The 27,768-nt window shown below is 39.3% G+C and overlaps 1 protein-coding gene across 1 annotated transcript in view; it reads right to left on the reverse strand.

Moving 5' to 3' along the window:
• Positions 1-13,128: 13,128 nt before the first annotated feature.
• Positions 13,129-27,768, reverse strand: part of slit2 (slit homolog 2 (Drosophila)) — a 457,736-nt gene continuing 443,096 nt past the window's right edge. Inside the window, exons 35-36 of the mRNA XM_043700598.1 lie at positions 20,533-20,744; positions 13,129-17,116 (exon numbers count right to left, since the gene is read on the reverse strand). Of these exons, the coding sequence (XP_043556533.1) occupies positions 16,875-17,116; positions 20,533-20,744 (454 nt within the window). The 3' untranslated portion in view covers positions 13,129-16,874. The remainder of the gene's footprint in view (positions 17,117-20,532; positions 20,745-27,768) is intronic.

The raw sequence follows: 27,768 nt of genomic DNA on the forward strand, positions 1-27,768 counted from the left end.
GGGTCCGGGGTTCGAGGGTCCTTCCTTTTCTCTTTCCGTTTCTTAGCAGACAGATACATAATAGTTCGTCCTGCTAGTTCAGTTAATGCTGTCACTTCAGCTTTTAACTTCATAATTTCCTGCCTCAACATAGAGGCATCTCCCGAACTGAGTCCCTGCTCATGTTTCAGGAGGGCTAATTCTGCTTCAGCTTTTTGGCGCTTGTCTGACTGTTGTCTACAAGCCGCCGCACAGGCCCACATCCTCCGCTGTACCCCAGGCAATGGGTTCTTCGGCAGGACTGGGATCCTCTCAAGGGTGGACAGCAGCGACCCTGGGGTTCCTACGCCCTCGGCCTCCCAGTCCTCCGGTCGCCCCCCACCATTTCTCAAACAAACTGCCACGCCATGCCACGGCCCATGCCATCCCGGGGCGGTCGGGACCTCCACAGTTTGTTCCTCTGGTTTCTTAGCCTTTTTCCAAAACATTGTTCTGTATCAAAATCTTTCCTCAATTGCGATTGATCCTGCCGGCTACGCCAAAATGTTTTTAAAAATTCTCATGGTCAAGGACCAGGCTCGCAGGAAAGTAGTCTGACACAGAACAAACAGCCAAGAGGCGAGTCTGTTAGAATATAAGTGTTTTATTCCCCGCAGCGTCGCCACAACCAGTCTCGTACTCACAACGGGTCTGGTTTATACTCAGTCTACGTGTTACCGGAACTGGGAGCCGTCAGTTCTCGTAGAGCGGTTGCCAACAACCCACGCTCGGCGGTTAAACGTAACCCCGGAGCAGACTCACCGAACTGGAGACTTTTCCAGCTGATATACTCTTTTCCAGATATAAACATTCCTGTGAACAGCAGAGCAAGGCTAAAAAACACATACAGATAGGAAGATTCACACGGGAAGGTGTATAATAAGATTCACACGGGACTAAGCGACACCTTCCATTTTCGGTTAGATTCACACATGTATTGGGACACAATTTTAACCCTTTCACCACACACCCTCACCTTGACCTCCCTCCACCTATCGCATTTCCAACGTCCCTCCCCCAAGTACCTCCTCCCTACCTTTTATCTTAGCCTGCTGGACACATTTTCCTCATTCCTGAAGAAGGGCTTATGCCCGAAACGTCGATTCTCCTGTTCCTTGGATGCTGCCTGACCTGCTGCGCTTTTCCAGCAACACATTTTCAGCTCTGAATTCCAGCATCTGCAGCCCTCACTTTCTCCATAATGTAAAACCAGGTTGAGTTCCTCAGTTCTCCTGTGAAGTGAGTGAGTCACTTGACGAATACATGCTTGTATTGTTGATGTGATATGAATATCCTGTTGTTTCCTGAACCGATCCAGTGCCAGAAGCAAAAATCATTATCTTCACAGCTATCGCCCGTAGTAACTTATAAATAGACTATTGAATGGTATTTACCAGGCCCACCTGGAAAAGCAGGACAGGCTGAGAAGCTTGATTAGGTAAGAGGCAAAAATTGACTTTCCTGATGATGGGTTAAAGTTTTGACTTTTAAGTTCTCAGAACCTTGCAGCAAATCTTTATGCTCAAGAACCTTTTTTGCATTTATTAGCATGTCATGAATACTCATTAACAGTCCAACCCATTGGAATTATGTTCATGGGAATAATTTTGTTTACCAAAAAACCTATTCACAAACCTTACCACAGGACCACAATACACAGGAGCAGATGTAGGCCAGTCAGCACATTAAGTCTGCTCTGCCATTCACTGAGATCTAGGCTGATCTGATAGTCCTCAACTCCACTTTCCTGCTTTTTCCCCAAAGCCATTGATTCCCTGTTTCTCTCAACCATAAGCATACTTAGTGTCAGCCCTCAGTGGTAAAGAATTCCATATATTCACTAACCCCTCAGCTCCTTCCAAGAATAAATTCCTCCATGCCTCTGACTGAAATATGCTCCACTTTATTCTGAGATTATGCCCCCTGGTCCTACACATTGCCACAACAGAAAACAACTATTCCGCATCTACCCTGTTAGGTTGAGTGGCTCAATTTGCTCAACCTCTCTTCATAAGACAGTTCCTCCATTCTGTGAAGAAGCAGTAGCATTGTGCTTCAAGTAATGATATGTTGGTCACGGCAATTAAGTGACAGGCATCGATTACACATGAGGGCAAAAGTGAGTACTGCAGATGCTGGAGATTAGAGTAAAAATTAGAATGGTGCTAGAAAAGCACAGCAGGTCAGGCAGCATCTGAGGAGCAGGAAAACCAACGTTTCAGGCAAAGGCCCTTCATCAGGAATGAGAATCAGAAATGCATGGCACCCAACCTCCATGTGATAGTCATCTGCAATGGCAACCTTACCACACTGACATCCATAGAAACATGGAGTATTTAATAGACAGTGGTGCACACCATGGCAGACTGCAGCAGATCAGAGGCTCAGAAGAGAAGTGAAAAAGTATGCAAGAAAAGGAAAGAGGAATTATGAGAAAAGACTGGCAGCCAGCATAAAGAGGAATCCCAAATCCTTTTATAGCTACATAAGTATTAGAAGTGTATTTAAAGGAAGAGTAAGTCTGATTAGTGACTAAAAAGGGTATTTACACATTAAGATAGGGGTCATGGTTAAGTGCTTATCTGTCTTCATGAAGTCCCAGGCCATGTTGCCAGAGGAGCAAGTAGAAGCATGTTGCCAGTAGAAGAGTTCAAAATTGATAAGGCAGAAGCATTGAATAGACTGCTAATACTTTAAGTTGACAAGACTCTAGGACCAGATGACTATCTAAGGAGAGTAAAGGAAATGCGAATGGAAATCGCAGTAAGACTGGTAATGGGAAAGCAAATCTTATCAGGACTTATACACTTAATGGTAAGGTCCTAGAGAATGTTGCTGAACAAAGAGACCTTGGAGTGCAGGTTCATAGCTCCTTGAAAGTGGAGTCGCAGGTAGATAGGATAGTGAAGAAGGCATTTGGTATGCTTTCCTTTACTGGTCAGAGTATTGAGGACAGGAGTTGGGAGGTCATGTTGTGGCTGTATTGGACATAGTCAAATCTGTATTTTTGGGCTGGAGAAAGTTTTGTGGAGGAGTTCCCCAGGGATAGGCATTAGGACCACATATAGAAATTGCTCGGAAACACTGCAGGTCTGAACTCAGACAGGTTTCTGAAGAAGGGTGACTGGATCTGGAATGTTAACTCAGATGTTTCTCCACAGATGTTGCTAGACCCACTGAGTGTTTCCAGCAATTTCTGTTTTAGTTTCTGATTTCTAGCATCTGCAGTTCTTTCAGTTTTTGAGTAGGTAATAGGACCCTTGCTTTTCTTAAAATGTATTAATGATGTAGATCTTAAGACACAAGGGACAATTTCAAAGTTTGCAAATGATAGAAAAAACTTGGAAGAAGAATTGTAAACTATAAAGGGGATAATGTAAAACTTCAGAGGGACATAAACAGTTTGGTGGAGTGGGAAGATAGGTGAAAGTTAAGTTCAATGCAGAGAAGTGTGAGGTAATGTATTTTGGTCAAAAGAACCTGGAAAGACCGTGTAAAACAGGAAGTATAAATCTAAAAAGGGTACAGGACTTGAGTGACATGGCTGTACATGTACATTGGTCATTGAATATGGTGGGACAAATGTAAAGAGCAGTTATTAAAGCATTGTGGTATCCTCAGCTATATTAATAGGGCCATAGATTACACGCCCAAGGAGGCCATGCTGAACTTGTATACTATACTTGTTAGACCTCAGCTGGAGTATTATGTATAGTTGTGGGTGCCGTACTGTAGGAAACATATGAATACAATGGAGCGAGCAAAGAGGTTTACAAGAAGGCTTCTAGGAATGACAGGCTTCAGTTGCAAGTATAAATTGTTTGGAATTTTTCTCTTTGGAGCAGAGAAAGCCAAAAGGAGATCTGCTAGATGTTTTCCAAATATGAGACAGTTTGATAGATGGGGAGATACTGCTCCTGCTTGTAACATGGTCAAGAATGAGAGCACCGAGATTGGAAGTGATTTGCAGAAGAAGCAAACGCAAGGTGTGAAATAATGCTTTCATACAATGAGTGGTGCCTGGGAGTATGGTGAACGCAAGATCAATCGAGGCATTCAAGAGGGCACTAACTGATTATTTAAGTAGAAACAATATGTAAGGACAGAGAATAAAACTAAATTGTGAAGCTATTCAGAGAGCCAGCGCAGCCAGTGCAATGGCTTCCTTTGTATTGTAATAATTTCACAGATTCTGCGAAAATCTGTACCTCTCCAGAGCAGAAGTTCCTCCCACTTTTAGATGTGCCACCATACTGTCTCAAAAAACGAATATTTTGCCTATTGTCCCTAAAATGAAGCTGTATCAGTACTTCACTAAGATCCCCATATGTTGTATAATTATTTGGGCTGGAATGACCTAGCTTATGGTATCTATTCTCCTTAAATGCTGCCTGAACATTCTTTAAAATTTCCTTTTGCATCATCTTTCTTCTACTTTTGTTTTGGATTTTGAAGAACATGCTGAATTCAGAAAAATTATAAAGATACATTAGGAATCAGTTCAAATTTGATAATACGTAAAGTGTAATTCAGATCATTTTCATTCAGTACAGTATGAAGCATCTCACTGCATTTACAAATACAGGTTATATTAACAATGGAGTTTAATTCAGATAAATGCAAGGCGCTGCATTTTGGGAAAGCAAATCTTAGCAGGACTTATACACTTAATAATAAGGTCCTAGAGAATGTTGCTGAACAAAGAGACCTTGGAGTGCAGGTTCATAGCTCCTTGAAAGTGGAGTCGCAGGTAGATAGGATAGTGAAGAAGGCATTTGGTATGCTTTCCTTTACTGGTCAGAGTATTGAGTACAGGAGTTGGGAGGTCATGTTGCGGCTGTACAGGACATTGGTTAGGCTACTGTTGGAATATTGAGTGCAATTCTGGTCTCCTTCCTATTGGAAAGATGTTGAAAGGGTTCAGAAAGATTTACAAGGATATTGCCAGGGTTGGAGGATTTGAGCTATAGGGAGAGGCTGAACAGGCTGGGGCTGATTTCCCTGAGGGGTGACCTTAAAGAGATTTACTAAATTATGAGGAGCATGGATAGGATAAATAGGCAAAGTCTTTTCCCTGGGGTCGGGGAGTCCAGAACTAGAGGGCATAGGTTTAGGGTGAGAGGGGAAAGATATAAAAGAGACTTAAGGGGCAACCTTTTCATGCAGAGGGTGGTGCATGTATGGAATGATCTGCCAGAGGAAGTGGTAGTGGCTGGTATAATTGCAACATTTAAGAGGCATTTGGATGGGTATATTGATTGGAAGGGTTTGGAGGGATATGGGCCAGGTGCTGGCAGGTGGGACTAGATTGGGTTGGGATATCTGCTCGGCATGGACAGGTTGGACCGAAGGATGTGTTTCCATGCTGTACATCTCTATAACTCTATGACTGTATGTACATTAACGTTTCATGGCAAATATTGTCTGGTATATACTCCCAAAAGCTCAGCCCCTCAATGCTCTCTGTGAGAAAAGTCTTACTCTTTCCTTAATCTTCTTTCTTCTTCTTCATTACATTTAGACTCTGCACATAGAGAATGCCATACCCATTCTGGCAAAGCTACTATTTCGATTAGCTTGGGAAGAGTCATCAAAATTCTGTGTTGTCTCACAAGCAAGTCTCTATTGGCCCAAAGCCAAAAATAAAAAAAATCCAAACCTTTGTCCCCAGTGTTGATAAATACCAGTCAAAGTTCTTGCAAGTCCTATATCTCCTTGTGACTGCTTGTCATAGATTATCTTGTCGGCATTACATCTTGTGATTCTCATGTGACTTCTCTTAGTCCATTACAATATAAAAACCAGGAAATTCAAAGCTGTAGTGACACACAATAATATATGGCTATTAAGATGCTGAAACTTGAGCACATTGTGGGGTAGGAAATTTGGGTAAAAACCATTTTGAGGCAGTGAAATGAAATAAAGTCATTTCTCCCTCCATTTGTTAATAATTAAACATACTTATCCTGATTGAATGCCATGATGTGGAGATGATTTCAAATAAATCTGTTGGACTATAACCTGGTGTTGTGGGAATTCTGACTTTTGGTTGAATGTGATAGACAGATTTACAATGATGTGAAATTTCAAGGTGAGGATTATTACCAGCAGCTAAACCTAAAATAAAGTTATCAAAATTACACTTTTGAATGTCAATGCAATGCTCCAGAAGTTACGGCCCTCTGTTATATGGGAGTGAATGGTAAGACTGGGACAAACATACTACCTAGTTAGGTAATAACTTCTTAATAACTTCTAATAATAATTATTACTGTGGGTCTTAGATTCCATAGTTTCATTGTTAACTTTCTGTGCTTTCAAGGTTGAAGGATCGTAAATCACATTAGGAGGGCTTGGTGACAGAAATTTGCAGCATTAAATGGCAGCAGCAAGATAAATTTTCATTCGCCAAATGAATTCAGCAATTTCATGGCATGCTGCAGTGGGAGAATGGTAAAGCCCTAGTATGTTAATGAATGGGATGCATCATCAGGGTCATTTGCTAATTTCCAGACATGTTTAGAACCAACAAGATTCCAGGAATGTTCTCTTTTATCTAACTTTGTGTGATTGTGCACACAGTTCATAAAAAAATGATATTCACCAGTATCAAGAATGTCTTTCCTCAATATGATTTTGCAACTAAGAGCATCAGTGGAAAATTACATGATGAGGTTGCAATATTTTCAGCCCAGTTATAATTAATGGTGGAGGAACAGAAATTATTCAGCAAATCTTTGGCTTTAAAAACTCATAATATATGCTCATCCAATTTGTTGGGTTTTTTAATGGACTCTCAATACTGGGGACTATGAACTCTCTATTACTTTTCCAATATTTTTGGACCAAAGGAGATGTATGATTACACAGCTTTGATTGTTGGAATCTTTATTAACTGCACTAATATTCAGAGCCTATGGATGCTAATGGTTGATTCAAAAATCTGTAGATGGCAGTTAACTAGCACAGACAGGTCAGACACATGTCTTCTGCAGAAAGTGCATTTGTTCTTTGTTTCAATGAAGAGCTGTAAATTAGCCCAAATGAAACATGCTCATAATCTCTGTCACACATGCATTGGCATGCACTGTAGATCAAAAAAGACAATGGGTTATTTATTAAAGCTGGTAAACAAACCTTGATGACTTAACTGTGAAAGCTAGCCTCTCACGTAGCTAACAAATTGCCTTTTTTTTGATAAACATAGTCAAGCTATATTGACATTTGTATTTGGCCAAATTACCTGTCAAAAAGAGATGAAAACAAATATTTTTAAATAAATCAAACTGCACTTCACAACAGTTTTACAGAATTCTGCAATAATATGATGAGTGCTCTGTTACAGTATTAATTAATGGATGGGATGGCTTGTCTAAATCTAATATCCAATCATTTTAATTATGGTGACAGACATGCTATATCTTTTACTCTTATTCATCAAACAAAAGGAGAATTCAAAGCACTTTTGTTTATACTTTCTCTTGGTTTAAGTAAATATAACTGAAGCATTTCTTCTGGCCATATTTGTACAAGATGGGCATTGCTTCCATTCTACCTGAGCTGTGATGATATGTATCTAATTTCCAAACAATCACCTCTATCCAAGTAATGTATTTCAGTTTATAAACTGTCTGCATCTTGAGTTTATCATGCCTCAGCATTTTGTTATTCCTGTTTGTTATCAAAAAGAGATTGATGAGTCATTTGATAGCCTTTGATAGTAAGCATGATTTTGGAATAGATGTTTGACTGACCACCACAAGATTTACTTGTAGCTTTCTACAATAAAATTCTAACATCTGGATGAATAAGAGATGATTTGTTCACATTCTGACTTGCCAGACCAGACCTGACCACAACTCATACTGACAGAATTACCCTGTAATGATTTTCTTTCAGTACCAACTTAGTTCATAATCCATGCAGGTTCATTGCAGAGCCTGGACATCAGTATTAAGTGTATTTGCTATCGCACTTGGATCATTCTTTTGGACTAGTAAAGGTCACATTACTGACACAACTCTGTGACTGAAAGGTTATGAAGTATTGTTTTTTAACTATCAATTATATTTTCCCAGGATTATAAACACTGCGTCTAAAACAAACGCATTCCACTACCCAACACGATATCACATTTTGAAGTGTGACTACTGAGTGGATCATGAACAAAATTAGAAATTCAGAGTTTGATAAACGAAGGAATTCAGTGCAGAGCTGGGGTAAGACAGAGTTTGTTTTGGACTTTAACATTTATGGCAGTTTAGGTAAACTAACACAAAGTATTTATAATTTTGTTCCATATTTCAGCATTTAGTGCAAGTCTATTATGAATTGTTCAGATTATCACATTATCCCAGGCTCAATTTGTGAATTACTTGTAAATGTTTATTAACAGACTGCATCATGCAAGGCTTAAGAGCTGTGAAGGTTCCAGCTGAATACTAGAAAATGACTGCTGAGGTCTTAATTATATTAGAGTTTACCTTACAGGCTCAACACATATTCACTAAACCCTATCTGTACAGAAGAGAACAAATGCTTAAAACAGGCTAAAAGATAATTAGTTACTAATAAAACTAGAGATAAATAAGACAAGGACCAATGGTTATGAGCCAAGATACTTAAAAGCTTTTCAAAAAGTGTGCAAGTTTCCAATCACATGCATGCCACTGGGTGTTTGGTCAGAAATATTTCCTTTGTTGTTGAGTGAATAAATAACCATTTGAATTTTTTTCAATAGAAGCAGGCTACTTTAATTCAGTATGGTAATAAACAGATTAACTAAAAAAGACTAGTGATGATTGGGCAAACAGCATACTCTATCATAGATTCCCAAAGTGTGGAAGCAGGCCATTTGACCCTTCAAGTCCACACTGACCTCTGAAGAGCATTGGACCTGGATCCACACCCTTTCCCTATAACCCTGCGTATCCCATGGCTAATCACTTAAACTACATATCCCTGGACACTATGGACAGTTTGGCATGACCTACCCACCTAACTGGCATATGTTTGGACTGTGGGAGGAAACTGGAGCACATGATGGAAACCCATGCAGACACTGGGAGAACTCCATGCAGAGAGTCTCCCAAGGTTGGAATCCAAGTCCAGGTCCCTGGCGCTGTGAGGCAGCAGTGCTAACCACTGTGCCACCCATGCCACCCATACTGCATATTGTAATATATGGATGTTTGAGCACAAGACTGTATTGGATTTTCACATCTGCTGGGAATATCCCTTATTTCAATCCAATTCAGAGTTGTACATCCGGAGAGCAAGTTGAAGACAGTCTGAAACATAAGGGAGCCAGATTAAATTCTTGACAGTATAAGATTGTGAGTGTAATAAGGGCTTCTAGAGTCCATGGGTCAGATAGCATCATCTGCAGCTGTGAAAATGAGTCCTAAAGATTCATTGCCTACCTAGTGCCTGGGTAAAGCATACCTTGAGACAGATATAGAGAAATTTGGAAACAGAGTGAGAAAATCCAGTTGCTGTGGCCCATTACGGAACAAATGTCACATGTATGAACAGTACCAGGGCAGAATTGAAAGGAGAAGCAAATTAATTAAATTGAAGGTTATAATCTATGGAAATGATAGAACAGTTTTTATATTACTGACCTTATGTTCCAAAGATATGAATTCAAATGCCATTGCAGGCAGCTGGAGAATTTAAATTAAGTGAATTGAGTAAATCTGAAATAAAAATTGAGCATCACTAATAGTGATCATGTCATTTGAGTAATGATAAAATCCTTTCTACTGCATCAATGCCATTTAGGGAAGGAAATCTGCCTTCCTAATGCAGTCTGACCCACATGTGGCTCCAGACCCACAATACATGTATTTAGCTCTTAAATACCCATTGAAGTGACCCAGCAGGTTACTCAGTTGTATCAAGCTGCTGTGGAAAAGTAAACTAAAAGTAAATCTGGGGGAATCACTTGGCATCAATCTTGGAAGTGAATATGACAAAGGCATAATCTGTACAGTCAATTCTGCAAAATTCCTCTCACTGAAATCTGGCAACTTGTGCAAAAATTAAAAGAACTGTCCCACAAACAAGGCAAACAAGTAGCCTGACATAGATCTCATCGCAAAAAGTTAATTTGCTGTCAGTTTTCCAGGCTCCTCTATCTACCTCTCAAAGAATGTCTGTCTGAATGCCACAGCAGACTATCCAAAAGTGGCAACACTGTTGTTTGATGCTGTATATTGTTCACTGCATGTTAATCCATGTGACATATCCACAGATAATAAGGCTCTTTTTGAGTCAGGTATCTGAAGCCTGTTTATAACATTAACTATTTACAGAATGGATATAACATTGCAGACACAGATACTTGGTCAAGATTCTGTGCTTACTGATATTCTAGTACATTAAACGCACCTATACAGCTGAGTACACTGACCTCTTTGCACAGACAGAGTAGCTGAAGTTGGGGCAACTTTGAATAATCATAGAGTTCACAGTATTAACAGTGCATTCTTTGAGATTGTTTGACAGAGGGTAATGAGGAGAAGAAGAGATACATTGAACACCCCCATTTCCTGCATGCCATGGAAAGGTTGACTTGTTGTACTGAATACTGTTATTGGCCACAGCTGGTTGAGGTATACCAAACATGCTGAATGTAGCTGTTAATACATCAACAGCTGTTGCATTAGTGGCATCTTTGTTTTGACATGCAAAAGAAAATTTGTTGAAATAGTCAGTCATTAGAACATAATAATAACCTTGGACATAGAAAATACCAGTCACAATCTTGCATCATGAATCAAAAGGAATCTCTTGTGGAAGAAAATGTCTCTCGATTGTGATGGAATTGGCATGTTGTGCACTAACTGATTCAGTGACCAATGTCCTTCATAATGCCTGGCCAGTATAAAGATTCAAACAACAACCACTTGGTTTCTTTCTGTGCCAATGTGACCCATATGTACATGGCCTCGCATGTTTTGATAAAAAGCTTGTAGAATTTGGAATTCTTTGCCTGTGTTAATTATGCTCCGGCAGAGTCCCATTTTGCTCTAAGTGATTGGAATGAATATATTAGCTCAGGAACCTGCTAGATGTATTTAGCCTTTGGTATGGATCCTCTTGAGTTGTTATATCTGGTCATTATCTGAAACAGTTTGTTGAATCTATTCTACTTGACTGGGAACAAATGTGTGACATTAGTGCTGTGATTTTGACGGTTGCAAAATCCTTGCTGATCTTAAAAATATGTAGATCCATGCACACTGGCAGAATAAATGACAGGAACTCCCATCTGTTTTGGTAATGTAAAATGTTTCAGGTGTCCATCCCGAGAATCTGTTTTGGTATCGAAGATGCATAATGCCAATACCTGGGATGCCGGAAGCATTTAGCTTACCTTGTGTGGACTGCACCACATTGCCTGAGTACATTGCATGTAAGACACTTGTTGGACCTCAGCTGGAGTGTGTGAGTGCATTGGAGAGAGTGCAGAAGCAATTTAAAAGCGTTGTTCCAGGGCTAAGAAACTTCAGTTATGAGATTAGAATGGAGAAGTTGAGATTGTTTTCCTTATGGAGAAGGCTAAGAGGAGATCTGACAGAGCTTTTCAAAATCATGTGCAGGCTGGGCAGAGTAGATAGGGAGAAACTGTTCCCACTTGTATAAAAATCGAGAATATGGGTACCTAGATTTACACTGATTTTCAAAAGAACCAATGTTGGTATGAAAAAATCTTTTTCAGTCACTGAGTAGTTAGGGTATAGAATGCATTGCATGGACGTGTGGTGAAGGCTGGTTTAATTAAGGCATTCCAGAAAGGCATCAGATGATTGTTCAGATAGAAATAGTGTGTAAGGGTTTGGATTACTAGTTCAATGACCATACCTCTACAACTCCTCCTAAATTCACTTTTGCACATCTCTTGGATCTTTTATGTTCCAACAATAGTTGACTGATTGATTAATTGATTGTCACTTGCACTTGTTACATGTATTTGTTACAAATACAGTGAAAAGTGTTGTATAATGTTGCCACTATCTGGCATCATCTTAAAGATACAAAAAATAAACCAAGATATAGAACATGAAGATAAAAATTAAAGAAATATAGTTAAATGTTCACCATTAGCATCCTGTCATACAATCCATTCTATAGCTTGTCAGCAAACCACCCACTAACATGTCCCTTTTGTACTTGAAGCAGATGCTGTCACTCAATAGCAGGTTGCAGGCAAAGCCAGAGACTGACCACCAAATTTCCAAACCAGCAACCCAGTGAAAGGCACTAGTGGGGAGCATGGACAGGGAGATTTGTCAGAAATATTGATGTACAAAGTTAAAATGTACAACTCTGCAGGGTGTTCCATCTTTTAACTCTTCTTATTCAGATTTGCCATCAGCATGCAAAATGATGCTGCTTTGATCAGTTGCTTATCTGCCTCTGCTTAGCATTGTCACTAACTGCTAATCCTTACCCTTCTCATCCCTCTCCAGGTCCACCAGATAATGAGGCCCTATTATTAGGGCAGATATTGGAGGCAATTGCTCCTAAACACAGACTGTCAGTTGACCATAATCCAACAGGCAGTCAGACACTGACATCCCATACCAAAAAGAACTAATTATTCATACAGTTTGAAGGGTTAGTGAATTGGAGAGCCATCCAGACTTCAAAACAAAGCAATGAAAAGAACTTTATGTAAAGTTTATAATGGCTTTTAGGAGCCATTCCTAGATAAATTTGTTTGTCAGTCAATCAATAGTATTTATCTTCCTCTGGACCTCTTAAAAGAACATTACAGTCAGCACTGATAATAATGTTTCTCCTGCCAATGATTTAATTGCTGTACCTGCTTAAACGACTCGCAGCAGGTAGATTTATGCTAATTAAGTTCCCCACGTTTGAGCAAGCTTACCTGAGGGCTTGCTGACCACAGTGAGTTTGATCCCAGAATGAAGGTACAGAGTGTAGGATTCATACAGAGGAGTGGAATCACTTTCAAATGGCAGGCTTTAATTGATGTTTCACCATCCCATCAGTTATTTTCTCAGCAAATCTTCAAAAGACACACTGCCATAATTTTGCACCTTACTTCTCAATGTAACAGATAAACCATACAACAAAAAGTTCGTGAAACAATGTGTGATCTTTATTTGAAGATAAAATTGTATACAAATAGAATTAACTGGGCATCTCTGTATAGTACAATTAATCTCAAATATTGCTGCTGATGAACTGACAAATCATGGGACTAATATATCAAATCTTGTTGGGGTGGTAGGGATTAAAGTGCGACTCTTTGCAAGTACAACAACATGTCTTCACCTGCTGCCCTTACATGCAGTACCTATGTTAATGTCAATTAGCCAACTGGGTCAGACTGTGCCAGTAGCTGAAGCACTGCAGTCTGAGCAGATTATTTCATGGTTAGAATTAGTAAGGATCACATGCGCTAGCCATGTCAAATGTTCTCAATGGAAGTTCATCAGACTTTTATTCCCATGTTGTAGGTATTAGGAAAGTATCTTGTCTAAGCACTAAAAAGGGTAAACAAGCATTGAAAGTTGGCTGAGTGCTTATACAATTGTGATTATTAACTTTTAAATTTCACTTTATCCAATGCATAAGTGAATCATTATGAACCTCTTTATCATTATAGAGTTTTGCTGCATGAGCGTTATAATGTGTTTACTGCTACCCAGCACTCTAGGTGGTTATAATCTGAATGCATTCATCTGGTGGGTGTAAGGACAGTTGGTGTTTAGGAGAAACTGAGGACTGCAGATGCCAGACAGTCGGAGTCAAGAAGTGTGGCGCTGGAAAAGCACAGCAGGTCAGTATCCGAGGAGCAGCAGAGTCAACATTTCAGGCATCAGAACCAGAGTGCACAGAGTGTCAGGTGGTGGCTACTTCAACAAAACTGTTTTTTGTTGCCCTAGAGATCTCAGGCTCCTGGCATATTTAGTCTTGCTCATTCTCAGCTTCCTTGTAACCCTTGTGCTGTTGTGCCTCCACTTTGTCCTCAAGTACTTGTTGGCTTTGCAAAGTTAAAATTATATAGTACACAGCTTTCTACATTGGACTTGGGGGCTGTCAGATGACTCCAGACATATCCAGGAAATGAATCCTTTGTTTCAGTTTGCCAACTGTCTATTTGATTAGAACTCTGGAAGAGGTGCAACTATGTGTATCACTTATCAGTCTCTGTATTCAGGATCCTGAGAAGTGTCATGATCCATGCATTCAGGATTTCTCTCACCCTCAAACAAACAGCCTGACATCTGATAATCTGGGTAGAAGAGAGGACACACAATACAATGGATAAGGATTGGAGCATCATAACGTTTGCAAGGAAATGGAGCACAGTTCTGCCTGAAGCACTGTCAGTACTTGTATACTAATTGTAAAAAGGATGTGTTCTTTGGATGGAGCATGCAAAAGCTACATGGACACAACCAATTATGTGGTGAATTTGTCGACAGCCTTCAATTAGGGCAAGGTTCAAAGCTTTTTCCTGATCCAACATTCAACTGAAAATAGATGATACCACTTGCTGTAGAGTGGAGTGACTCTGCGGTGTGGTCGTTGAGAGCTGCAGTAACCTTTATACCCACTACCAAGAATGCTACACTTTCATGTTAGTGCTGCAAAAGGTGGCTTATCTATGTCAAAGCCTCTCTAGTGAAGCAGAGGTGCTAGGATCAATGTTTTTCTCAAATAGAGTTAAGATGTCTAACTGTGAAAGACTCATGTGACATATGCCTCCCGTGCCTCCTCTCTTTCACCCTCTCCTGTCAACACTGTGGACTTCTGCAATCTGCCTACTCCCACATTCTGACCAGTAGACCACACAGCACACAGATTACTGAGTTAGACTTGTGCTTCCCAAAATGTCACTCCCCAAGCCCACATCCACAGAGCTCCAGGATCCAACAAAATTAAATATGAGGCCTATAATTCCAGGGGCAGCCTAGAAAATCTAGCTAGAAGCTTATCTGACTTGAACAAAGATCTCTCTAAATAACACTGGCGCACCTTATAATGCTATTGTTGGTGCCAAGAGTTCCTGGGCGGGCTTTATTCGTTGTGACAACAGTTCAAATTATTATTACAGGGCTGAAGAGTGGTGTAGTACCTTTAAATAATTGAATGAGGACTCCAGTTTCAGACAACCATCCAGAATAATTAAACCTTGCCCAATCTAAAACAGCGATTAGAGGCTCAGAGATTAGTGCATTTATACTTTTCCCTTTGAGTTGTTAAAAGCAAGGATGGAATGAGGCAAAAAGTGGGTTTCGTCTTTACTTTTTACACAACCAATCAATAAATGCAAGAGTACATCTGACTGAAGTTAATATTTGATTTAATTTACAAACATCAGTAGCATCACTGATATCAGTCAACATGTACAGTAACCAGTTTCAGGAAAAAAACAAAGGAAACCGAATTGTATTTACACAGGCATTCCCATTCTTTAATTTGTAAAGAGCACAGCCCAGCTACTTAAATTTATCAACTCTAAGTCTGTGGTTTAGCAGCAACAAGTTACTGTAGGAGAACAACAGGCTGACATGTAATTTCAATAGTCAAGAAAAGGAGACAATTCTGAATTTACAGTCAGTTAGAAAATTGAGGAACTCCAAACAATATCCTGATATGTAAAAACTTGTTCATCTGCCAGAAAACAGCACGTGTTTTAATTTACCTTTACTAAATTTCAGGGGAGAGGGATAAAGGGGAGGTGGAGGTTGAAAAAAAAAATCACTTCTATAACAAAAAGAACTCTAGTTTGTCAAAGTAGGTTCAAATTCAGCAGAATTCACAAAATATACACTGGCTTGTTACATCTGACACTGTTAGGCTGAGGTTATTTCCCAGGCTTTGTAAACCAAAGCAATGTCATTGGTCAGGATTACGGGAGACACAGCTGATCAAAAAGATAACAAGACAATTCACCCCGAGAGGACATGCTAGATTGTTAGTTAGTCTATCTCCCCCCAAAAAATAAAAATAAAAAACTGCAATCTTTTTTTAATGTTTTTAACATACAAAAATATGAGGACGAAATATAAATTAATATATATTAAAGATTCAAAAATGGAGTGAAAGAGAAGATCTAGCAAAGTTAGGTACAAGTTTTTTGATACAATAAATACTTCGTAATGATATCTTGAATACTGCGTAAACTCATTTCAAAAGAAAACCACAAAACTTTATCCAACTAAGTAATCCATACATCAATTCTCTATTGGTTGTATAGTCCCCATTTATAATTATATTACAAAGAATTAATACTGGAAACAAGGCTTGCTAAAACACTTTGTAAGCTCGAATATGCTAATGTACACATTATACTGGGGAGAAAAAAATAACTGTCCACATATTCAAGATGTGAAAGGGCAGCAGAAGTTCTGGGCGTCTTCATCGATACACATTCTTGACTCATGACCTTACAGCACAGTTACATCTGTGTCTCTGTGTTGAAGATGAACTGATGTGACTTGCAGCTTGTCATCTTCTTCAAATAAACATCACTCACTTACGGTGGCACATTCCTCCTTTGGACTTCACTTCTACTGTCCACTGGATGTCAAAATATTGAAAACTTCCTTTAGCCAAGTCAGGAAAAGTCAAAATCCAGTCCAAAATGGTTTGGCTTCTGACAAACATTTTATGCGTGTTGCAACAACTTTCAGTCAAAAAGACTTGAAACATTTTTGAAAATGAAGAAAATAGTCATTTTCTGATAATAAAAATAAGTCTGTTCTGTATTTTACAATATAATTCAAATATCTCCACCATGGAAGCAAAAATACGTCCCACACAGTCACCAGGTGCACATTGTTTTGAAAAAGGGCAAGCGTTTGAAGCTTTTACAAAGAACATCGCGAGCAGCCGCATTTCACGACTTTTTCCACCTCCTCCACAAATGAAGAGCCGTCAGTGCATTCAAAACTGTATTTCCGTCGCTTGCTTCTCAGAGGACCACAGCACTGCCCATTGTCACATCCACCTCTGCACTCTAACCGCGAGACCTTTTTGGTTGTTTGGCAAGCGGCATAACCTTGCTGCTTCTGGTAGTAATCTCGGATTCGTTCCCCTCTACAGGAAATTTCTGTAAGTGAGAAAAAGAAGAAGCATTAGTTCTGGTTTGTTTCTAGCAATAACACCTTCCTCATCGGATGCTTAGCTTTTTGGGCGGTGCATCCGGAATTAAAAACTAGTGACCATGAAGCTACAAGATCGTTGTAAGAATCCATCAGGTCCACTAATGTCCTTTAGGGAAAGAAACCTGTCTCCTTACATAGTGTAAAAACCAAAAGAGCTGCAGATGCTGTAAATCAGAAACAAAAACAAAAAATTGCTGGAAAAGCTCAACAGTTCTGGCAGCATCCGCAGAAAGAAATCAAAGTTAACCCTGAGGAGGGGTGACTCAACCCACAATGTTAACTCTAATTTCTGTTCACAGGTGCTGCCTGACCTATTGAGCTTTTCCGGCAATTTCTGTTTTTGTTCCTTACCTACGGTGCCAGTCTCGGTGAAGAGGGAACCAGAAAGGTGAAGAAATCTACTTTACCAGTGTTATCTGGCAAAAGACATATCTTCCCATGACAGTATCGGTAGGACTGAGCAGTATACAATCCATATGAAGATGGAGTCTCCTCTTCACACTGAGGATACTGTCCATCCTGTTGTGTGGGCTCTACCACTGTGCCAAATGGAATAGATTCAGAATTGATTTAACCACGCCAGATTCGGTCTCTATGGCATGTTGTGGGTTATCAGCCACAGAGAGTTGTACTAAATCACAATTTGCAATCTTACGGTCTGACAAATCCTTCACTATACCATGATTATCAAGCCAAGGGATTAACCCTGGTACAAACAGTGTAGGAGAGTTCATTGGGAGCAGCACCAGATTTGGTGTTAGCATGGTAAAAATGCAAGATAGGATCACAACCATGTTAAACAGAAGAAGCAACATACTGCAGATATAGCTAAGAGTTCTCACAACACAAGGACCAGATTAATATTCTGTGATCCTGCCACATATTGTCAGGAATTATGTTAGACACGTAAACAACTAATTGAAGGCGGAGGCTTCTCAAATGATTCCATTCTTATCAAAGCGCTAACCCAGACTATCAGTGTAAAAGACAAGGCATTTGTCCACGAGAAGTGTGCAGTGGATGATCAAGTCTTGGCTTCCTCCTGAGGTCCCCACTATCACAGATGTCAGACCTTCAGACAATTCAATTCACTTGACCTGATATCAAGTAAAAGACTCAATAGCATTGGGCCCTCACAACAATGTGGCTGTGCTGCTGAAAATCTGTGCTCCAGAGCTAGCAGTGGCACTGACTAAAGTTGTTCCAGTGCAGCTACAAAACTGCAATCTATCCCCGACAAGGTGGAAAATTGCCCAGATAATGGTATGTCCACAAAAAAACAGGACAAGTCCAATTTGACCAATACTGTCCCATTGGTCTCTTGACCGTCAGCAAAGTATTGGAAGGCATCATCAAAAGCATAATCAACTGGCACTAATATTGCAATACTGATCAGTAATGGTCAATGTGAGTTTCACTAGGCCCATTTAACTCATAACTTTAGTTCAAGCATGGACAAAAATGCCAAGCTCTAAAGATGTGATGACGGTGACAACTCTTGACATCAGGCAGCATTTCACTAAATACAGCATCAAGGAGGTCAAACAAAGTTTGAGTCAATGGTAATTTGATGAATTCTCTTCATCGGTTCACAAAAGAAGCTTTGTGTGATTGTTGGTGTGGTTCAAGAGAGCAAATCATCATAATCTTTTCAAGAATTGGATGATGCTCCCAACCCATGACAAAAATAACTAATTACTCATGCAAACTCTGTGACTAATTAGTAGTAAAAGTAAATTTTGAAATCTGACATTCCCAGAAAGTTCAGGATTTCAGTAGGTTCAGGATGCTTTCTATTTGTGGCCAGTTATACATTCGGGAGCACTAACTTGCACATACTTTAAATAATTCTTTAAAAAGACAATAAACCTGTAAACAAAGGCATCTTTACACTTGTAGAAATATGTTAGTCACCGAGACTGAATTTATACCTAGTTTCTCCCACTTGTGAGGAAAAGCTTCATAACTTTGAGATTTAATCTCTTCATCATTTGTGGAATGAAACCAGGTAATACTGTTGCCTCTTGCAGAATGCTCTTTTGATATCTATTTTTGTATTTTGGTACTTAGGATTGCACTGCTATCAAATATATTTTAGATGGACTAATACAGTAGTAAATACCATTATAACTAGAGACTGAAAACATAGTGCTTTATGACAAAAAAATCTGCAGTTTCATATTTATGTTAAGAATGATGAGCACAAGCTCCCTTTGCACTTCAATTTTTCCATAAATTTTTATGGGTACAAAACAATTGATTTTTGTACCAAGCTGCACACTTATTTATGTATTGACTGTGTCTTCAGTCATCTAGTGCAGAAACATGAACCAGCAAGACATGGGAATAAACTATCACTGACTGCATGCTTTAACACTCAAAACAACAGTAAGAAAATCACACTGCACAAGCTAAAAGAACTGGGAAAAGTTTGAGTCAGAATCATGGAGAAGAAGAGAATTTTATTGGATTTAAACAAGTGAATAAGAAAGATGAAAGTTTTTTTAGATAAGGATAACTAGCAGGAAAAGAGAAAAACAAATTATTCACCCTTTTCCCGTTTGTCTCACCTGCAAGAGGTGCTGTGATTGGTCAGTTGAAGCTGAGAGCTCAGAGGTAGAGTTTGTACTAGGGTTAAGTGCAGAATCATTGGATTTTGCTGCTCATTCCAGGAAGATATAGAAATGTTAAAGTGAGATAAACAGCAGTGAGGTCAAAGCTGATAAATTAAACCTACTTAATTGAAGGATTTTGAATTCATTTAATGAAAGCTTATTATACGAAAATGAATTAAACTGAGGCATATGGAAATACAAGCATTAGTAGTTGAAAGTGCAATCTAGGATACAATCATGCCATTGTCAGCATTCAGCACAATTCATTTAGAGGTATACAGAGAGATCTGTGTTTATTCTAAAAGGAAGGAAGAAAACATACTTCATAGACATTCTTTCCCACACAGAAAAGAACAGCTACTTCTGAAAGAACCAACAGACTTCAACTTGTGGGGTGTGGGATACAGTGAATGATGAGAAACATTTTATGTCACAGGCCTGTCATCATTTTTGAAGAAGTATATAATTCTGTATTGATGTTCCGCAAATTGCTTTATTTTGCATAACATACAATGTAGGCATTTTTCTCGAGGAAAGAAATAAGACACAAAAAGTACAAAAGCAAAGAAAGTGATTAATTCCTGCAATGGTTTCATTCACAATCTTAGCAACACACATAAAGCAAGCTAATGGTGCATTCCAAAATTAATTTTGGATTAAACTCATACATTTCGGAAAGTACACTATGATGGATAAAAATTGTCAAACCTATTTTCAGAACCTTACTTAAAATGAGCTGCCCATACCTTTGTCACAGTTCTCTCCAGTGTATCCACTATTACATTCACAATAAGGTCTGCTAACAGCTGAAAGCCTACATTTGCCATGTTTACACCTGATGTTCTGACAGGGATTAAAAAGCTCCTCTTCTTCATCACACAGTACACCTTTGAAACCCATCTGACATTTACAGCTGTACGAGAAGGCATTGATGGGCACACAAATACCATGTACACACCTGAAAAAAAAATTAAAATGCCATTAAATAATTAACAAATGAAGTCAGTGCTTTTATCTTACAGTTACTGTTAAATTTTATCTCTTCTGGCCATTTTTCAATTGCAACTTTCTGCTACTCAGCGAGTGGATAAGCAATATCAGCTGGCCTGATAGAAAACCTCACTTCCATACAATAGTCCATTCTGGGCAGATTACAAAATGATATAACTTAAGCAGATTAGTTTGAGTAACTGACAGTTGTAAGACTTGAACTGAAGACCGTCATTAGGAATCAACAAATTCAGGCCAGAGTTTTTCTTTTCAGTTCCATTCCTTTTCATCTGTTCACCTGTGTGAAATGGTCTAGAGTGGAGTAAATATACTGGGTCACAGTTGTATCGCATGAATCCTTACCACAATCCTGCAATACCAAGTTCTCAGTGCTGGTCAGGCCAGTTGATGAAGCTCCTGGGGCTTTAATTTCCTTGAAAAATGCAAAACCTAATGCCTCATGGGCTATTTTATCACTGCCCATTATTCCAATTGAATTATGCATAGAGCAATTTTACAAAATAAAGAAGGAACATGTCATAGGAAATTAAACCTCCAGGTGAGATACTTTTCCACATAAATCAGAAGCTGTCTTCTGTATACCTGTTGGTAGTGACTGACAGAACAACAGCAAAAGCCACATTTGATCACAGAACACCCACATTAGTGGGTAGAACTTTAGCAGTAAGGACACTTTTCTCAATGAAATATTTTTAAAATTCTCATTAAGTCCTGGTTGCTGTAAAATTACACTTAAGCTCTCTATTCATTAACAACAATTGTTATGAAAGTATAATAATTATTTTTAACGGAGAAATGTCATTATTAACACCGCTGCATTCAAACAATGAGTGTTCAATTAATAGCACTCACACAAATCTTTCTAGCCAAAATCAACCATATTATTCAAACAAATTTATCTCCATTCCAGATCAAAACCTCCAAAATTTAAATATCACAATTGCACTGTTTATATGGCTGCTATCATGTTGAAACTAAAATGACTCAGTTGAAATATTTTTCTCTGAAGTATAATTTGCTTATTTCATACAGATGGCCATTAAAGGATGAAAAATACCTATGCATCATAATTTTTTGGTAAATACGTTTTGCACAAGTAGCTGAAGACAACACATTCTGAGTGAGACACAGCCAGATATGTGTTTCTGGGAAATTGAGCATAGTGGGAATTTGATGCGGAAATGGAATAAAGGGCCTTGAATAATTGATACTATTTGATATTAAACATCTTCCAAAAGGTTGAGTTTAAAAACTATGTTATGGCATGAGAGGTCAAAGCTGTGAAATGCTCTTCCTGCTATTTATGGAAAGGTGGCTCCATTTCTAGCACCCAGGGTCAGCCTTTGTGCAAGAAGTGCCTTCAGCTGCAACGTTTGGAAACCCAAGTTTTGGATCTCGAGAGGCAGCTGGCAACACTGTGGAGCACCTACATAATGGCTAACACACACAGAAAGGTGGTCACACTGCAGGCTGAGACTTCACAGGCCTGAAGGGAATGGGTAGCCACCAGAAAAAAAACAAGAGGACCAGGCAGGAAGTTAAAAGTCTCCAATGGCTATTCCCCTGCAAAACAGTTATACCACTTTGGACACTGCTAAGGGGAATGGCCTCTCAGGGGAAACCATCAACAACTTAATTTGTTGAAACATGGTTGGCTTTACTGTACAGGGAAAGAGTAAAAATGTGGGAATGCAATAGTTAAAGGATATTCAATTGTAAGAGGAATAGACAGGTGTTTCTGTGGCTGCACACAAGACTCATGATGGTATCTTGCCTCCTTGATGCTAGGGTCAATAATGTCTCAAAGTGGCCACAGGACACTGGAACTAATGGCTGTGGTAGACATCAGTACAAACAACTTTGGTAAAGGAAAGGTATGATGTCCTAAAAGCAGAATATATAAGAATTAGGAAGTAAGTTGAAAAGTAGGACCTCAAAGGTAGTGATTCCAGGATTACTACTAGTCAGAGTAGAAATAGCAGGATATTTCAAAAGGCTGGAGAGATGGTGGATTTCAGATTTCTGAAGCGCTAAGAGTGGTTCTGAGAGGAGGTGGGACCAAAACAAAGTGGATGGGTTATATCTGGGCCGGTGTTTGATAGAGTGGTAGGGGAGGCTGAAACTAAAAAAGCAGGGGAGTGGAAAGCTATGTAAGAAATCCTACAAAAGGAAATCAAGGACAAAAACAAAAAAAAAGAAAGAGGAATTAAAGAAGCGATAGGCAGAGAAATGATGGGACAGTATCAAACAGGCTTACAGTGAAAAATAATGGAAACAGGACAAGTAATGTTAAAAAAGACAATGGATTGATTGTGCAAATAGATGAAATAATTTGAGATTGCGGAGACATAACTGCAGGGTGATCAGGGTTGAGAACTTAATATCCAAGACTATCTAGAATTTAGGACAGACAGACAAAAACTAAAAGCCTGTGGAGTTGCATTGCTGGTTAAAGAGCTGAGAATTATCAAGGTGCAAAAAATATTAGTGGTAGCTGTGTATAGAGCCACAAATCATAGGAGTGATGTTGGAAATAGCATTAACTGGGAAATTAAAGATGCATGCAATAAAGGAACTTTGATGACCATAGGTAATCTTAATCTGCATCTAGATTGGGCAAAATTTAATCACAACATCTCCGGGACAATCAACCCCAACGCCCTGTGGCTGAACACTTCAACTCTGCTGATGACATGCAAGTCCTGGGCCTCCTCCATCACCAGTCCCTTACCATCTGACGCCTGGAGGAAGAACGCCTCATCTTCTGCCTTGGGACCAGTTTCCTCATTTCCCCTCCCCCCACCTTACCCCAGTTCCAACCTTCCAGCTCAGCACCATCCTCATGTCCCATCCCACCTGTCCATCTTCCTTCCCACCTATCTGCTCCACACTCCCCTCTGACCTATCACCTTTACCCAGACCTCCATCCACATATTGCACTCTCAGCTAACTCCCCCCCAGCTCCACCCCCCTCCCATTTTTCTCTCCATCCCTGAGGCTCCCGGCCTCATTCCTGATGCCGAAATGTCAACTTTCCTGCTCCTTGGTGCTTTTCTAGAACCACACTCTTGACTCAAATCTAATTTGTAACAATACTGTGGCAGAGGAATCCCTGGAGTGTATATGGGATGGTTTTCTGGGTCAATATGTTGAGGAACCAACTGGAGAACAGGCCATCCTAGTTTGTGCATTGTGTAATGAGAAATGAATAATTGGCAATCTAGTTGTGTGAGGCCCCTTGAGGATAAACGAACATAATATGCTGGAATTCTTGCTAGAATGGAGAGTCATGTCACAGATTCTATGTGTAGGGCCCTGAATCGAAAAGAGAAAATTCCAATGCAGTGAGGGACAAATTTACAAATGAGTCTCTTGTAGTCCAAACCAGCTAAAAATGGCAGTTTCCTTCCTTGAACACATTAGTGAACCAGATGGGTTTTCCCAACAAGCAACCATGGTCATTGTTTAGACTCTGAATTCTATATATTTCATTGAATTCAATTCAATTCAATGCCACAGAGCGATATGAACCCAGGTCTCTGGAACATTACTTGGATCTTTGGATTAACAGTCCAGTGATAATACCACTAGGCCATTGCTTCTCTTTTTAATGTAACTTAGTGTAAAATATTACAAAATGTGGGATTGGGGTGGTATATTTAAATGTATAGGAAACTGATTGGCAGAGAGGAAACACACAAAAGGAAGCAACGAGTCCTTTCTGAATGACAAGCAGTGACTAGTGGGCTACCACAGGGATCAGTGCTAGGATTCCAGCTATTCACAATATATGTTAATAATCTAGATTAGACTACTACATGTAACAGCTCCAAATTTGCAGATGATACAATGTTGGGTGGGAGAGTGAGCTGTGATGAGGATGCAGAGATGATTCAGTGTGATTTGAACAAACTGAGTGAGTGAGCAATTGCATGTCAGATGCAGTATAACGTGACTAAATGAGAGGTTATTCATATTGGAATGTGCAATTGTACACCAGTCTCTGAAAGGAAGCTTGCAGGTGCAGTGGGCAGTCAAGAAGGCAAAACGTATGTTGATCTTCAGAGTGAGAGGACTTGAGTACAGAAATATTTTGCAATTATACAGGGTCTTGTTGAGATCACAATTAGAGCATTGTGTGCAGGTTTGGAAGGATATTCCTGCTATAGAGTGAGTATAGTGAAGGTTTACCACTCTGATTCCTGGGATGGCGAGACTGATGTATGAGGACAGGTTGAATCAGTTTTGATTATTTGCTGGAGCTTAGGAGAATGAGGGACGTTCTAATGGTAGCTGCAAGAAGAATGTTCCCAATGACAAAGGAGTCCAAAACCAGGGGTCACAAAGATTTGGGGTAAACCATTTGGGACTGAGACAAAGAGAAAAGGTTCCACCCAAAGAGTAGTGAGTCTGTAGAATTCAATACCACAGAAAGCTGTTGACGCCAAATATTGTATGATTTCAAGGAGCTGACATGGTACTTAGGGTTAAAGGATCAAAGGGGGAAAAGTGAGAACAGGCTATTGAGTTGGATGATCAGCCGCGATCATAATGAGTGGTGGAGCACTCTTGAAGGACCAAACGGCCTCCTAAAATAAAAAGATACTTCAAGATTGGGTAATGCAACAAAACATGCTCAATATGGCTTTAAGGGAACATGTAAAGATTGTACATTTAGCATGTATAATGTTACTGTATATGATTTCAATTCAAAATTAAAATGTTGTCGAATTTCTAGCAGTATTTCATGCAACTAGATTGAAACGAAGGCATGACGATTCCAAACTTAATGTTTAAAGTGATTTAAATTCCTCCCGTTAGAGTGTACTAATCGCATAAATCATTTGTTAGGGTTACTTGATTATGTTTCCAACATGCCTCAAAGGAACAATTAGCATCTGCTATACTTGATGATCAGGCTGCTGGGAAATGTTTCTGCGAATCTAGAGCAAATTATCTTCATAACAAACTTTGTGAAAAGCTATATTTATTGTACATTTCCAGATCATTTGTAAATATAGTCAGTACCATTGCTGAATTCTGAGAATATGATTGACTTTAGAGTAATTCACTATAGGCTTGAATATTAGATTTCACCTTTGCAGGGAATTCCACAGTGGCAATCATAAACTATGATAATGATTAATTGATGTTATTTAGCCTGGCTTTCCAATCTCCTTAAAATCTCTTGTATTTTACAATGATACACTCCTACTTGTTCATTATTACCCAGGAAATCCAGTACATAGCATTATTATTGTTTCTGCTTTCAAAGCAACAGAGGATCTTTATACCTTTATACCTGTGCACATATATAAGAAATACAAATTGTGACTTTTTTTGTAACTAATCCAAAAACCATATGGAAGTGCTATAAAGGTCTCTACTTATGCTAAAGACACAACACTAGATTCCTATTTCAAGGGTCCAAGTTCAAATCTATGTTTCCAATGGTATTTAAAATCAGCCATCATCAGTCTTAAATTCAGAGTCTTAATGAAGCATATGGCAGCAGCTTTCTCCAGCTGGGAATGGCAAGGCCACAGACTGGCAGAGATTCCATCCTTCTGCATTCATCTTGCTGGCAGATCATGCAGTGAGTCTGCCACCTGCAAAGTCTGGAACCCCAGTATGTCCGAGCTGAGAGATGGGAGGATTGTGGTGGGTGATTACAAAGAAATAGGACAGTTTACGGATCTAAACTTAAAATATAAATTTGAAATTTAAAGCTGTCAGAAAATGTCCAGAATATTTTCATGCTGCAACAAAAGAAGAAAGGAACTATGTGGTTGCTTGCTACTTAACCTCAATACATTCCACTCCCAGAACCAAATGAAAAATGTTTTTACATTATCTTTGCCAAAAGGTATGTTAAACATTACCTCTAACTATGAAGCTCCATCAATAAGCATTTAGAAATGTTTAACATATGCAAGATTAACAACTTAAATGCTAGATAAATAATGGCACGTAGACAAGTTTAATAAAATGTGAATTTAAATGTTTCTATTTACTATTATTAGCAGTTAACAAGAACACATGCAATCTTGCTTATATTATGTTAATCAATTGGTAATTTACCTAGAGGGATTAGAAGGGATTCACTGAAATGTGAATATATTAAGAAATGTACTGAAAATAGCATATAAATATTGTTAGGATCTTGTGTTGCAGACATTTCGTCCCCTGTCTAGGTGACATCCTCAGTGCTTGGGAGCCTCCTGTGAAGCACTTCTGTGATGTTTCCTCCGGCATTTATAGTGGCCTGTCCCTGCCGTTTCCGGTTGTCAGTTCCAGCTGTCCGCTGCAGTGGCCAGTATATTGGGTCCAGGTCGATGTGTTTGTTGATAGAATCTGTGGATGAGTGCCATGCCTCTAGGAATCCCCTGGCTGTTCTCTGTTTGGTTTGTCCTATAATAGTAGTGTCGTCCCAGTCGAACTCATGTTGCTTGTCATCCACGTGTGTGGCTACTAAGGATAACTGGTCATGTCATTTCGTGGCTAGTTGGTGTTCATGGATACGGATCGTTAGCTGTCTTCCTGTTTGTCCTATGTAGTGTTTTGTGCAGTCCTTGCAGCGGATTTTGTATACTACGTTGGTTTTGCTCATGCTGGACATACAGAACAGACAACAAGACGGGGAACCTATCAACAAAGACGGCATACTCACTCAAACTACTGGACCTGTGCCTCACAACACACTTCACATTCAACAACCAAATATATGAACAAATCAACGGCACACCCATGGGCTCACCCACCTCTGGACTCATAGCAGAAGCGGTAATGCAAAGACTAGAACAAACAGTCTTACCGCAAAGTCAACCCAAACTCTGGGTCAGATATGTAGATGACACCTTTGTAGTCATTAAAAACACAGAAATAGAAAACACACACTGGACCATCAACGCCACACTCAGAGGAATCCGATTCACTAGAGAGGAAGAAAAGGACAACCAACTCCCATTCCT

Source organism: Chiloscyllium plagiosum, chromosome 1 (assembly GCF_004010195.1).
Source record: "Chiloscyllium plagiosum isolate BGI_BamShark_2017 chromosome 1, ASM401019v2, whole genome shotgun sequence".
Lineage (NCBI taxonomy): Eukaryota > Metazoa > Chordata > Chondrichthyes > Orectolobiformes > Hemiscylliidae > Chiloscyllium > Chiloscyllium plagiosum.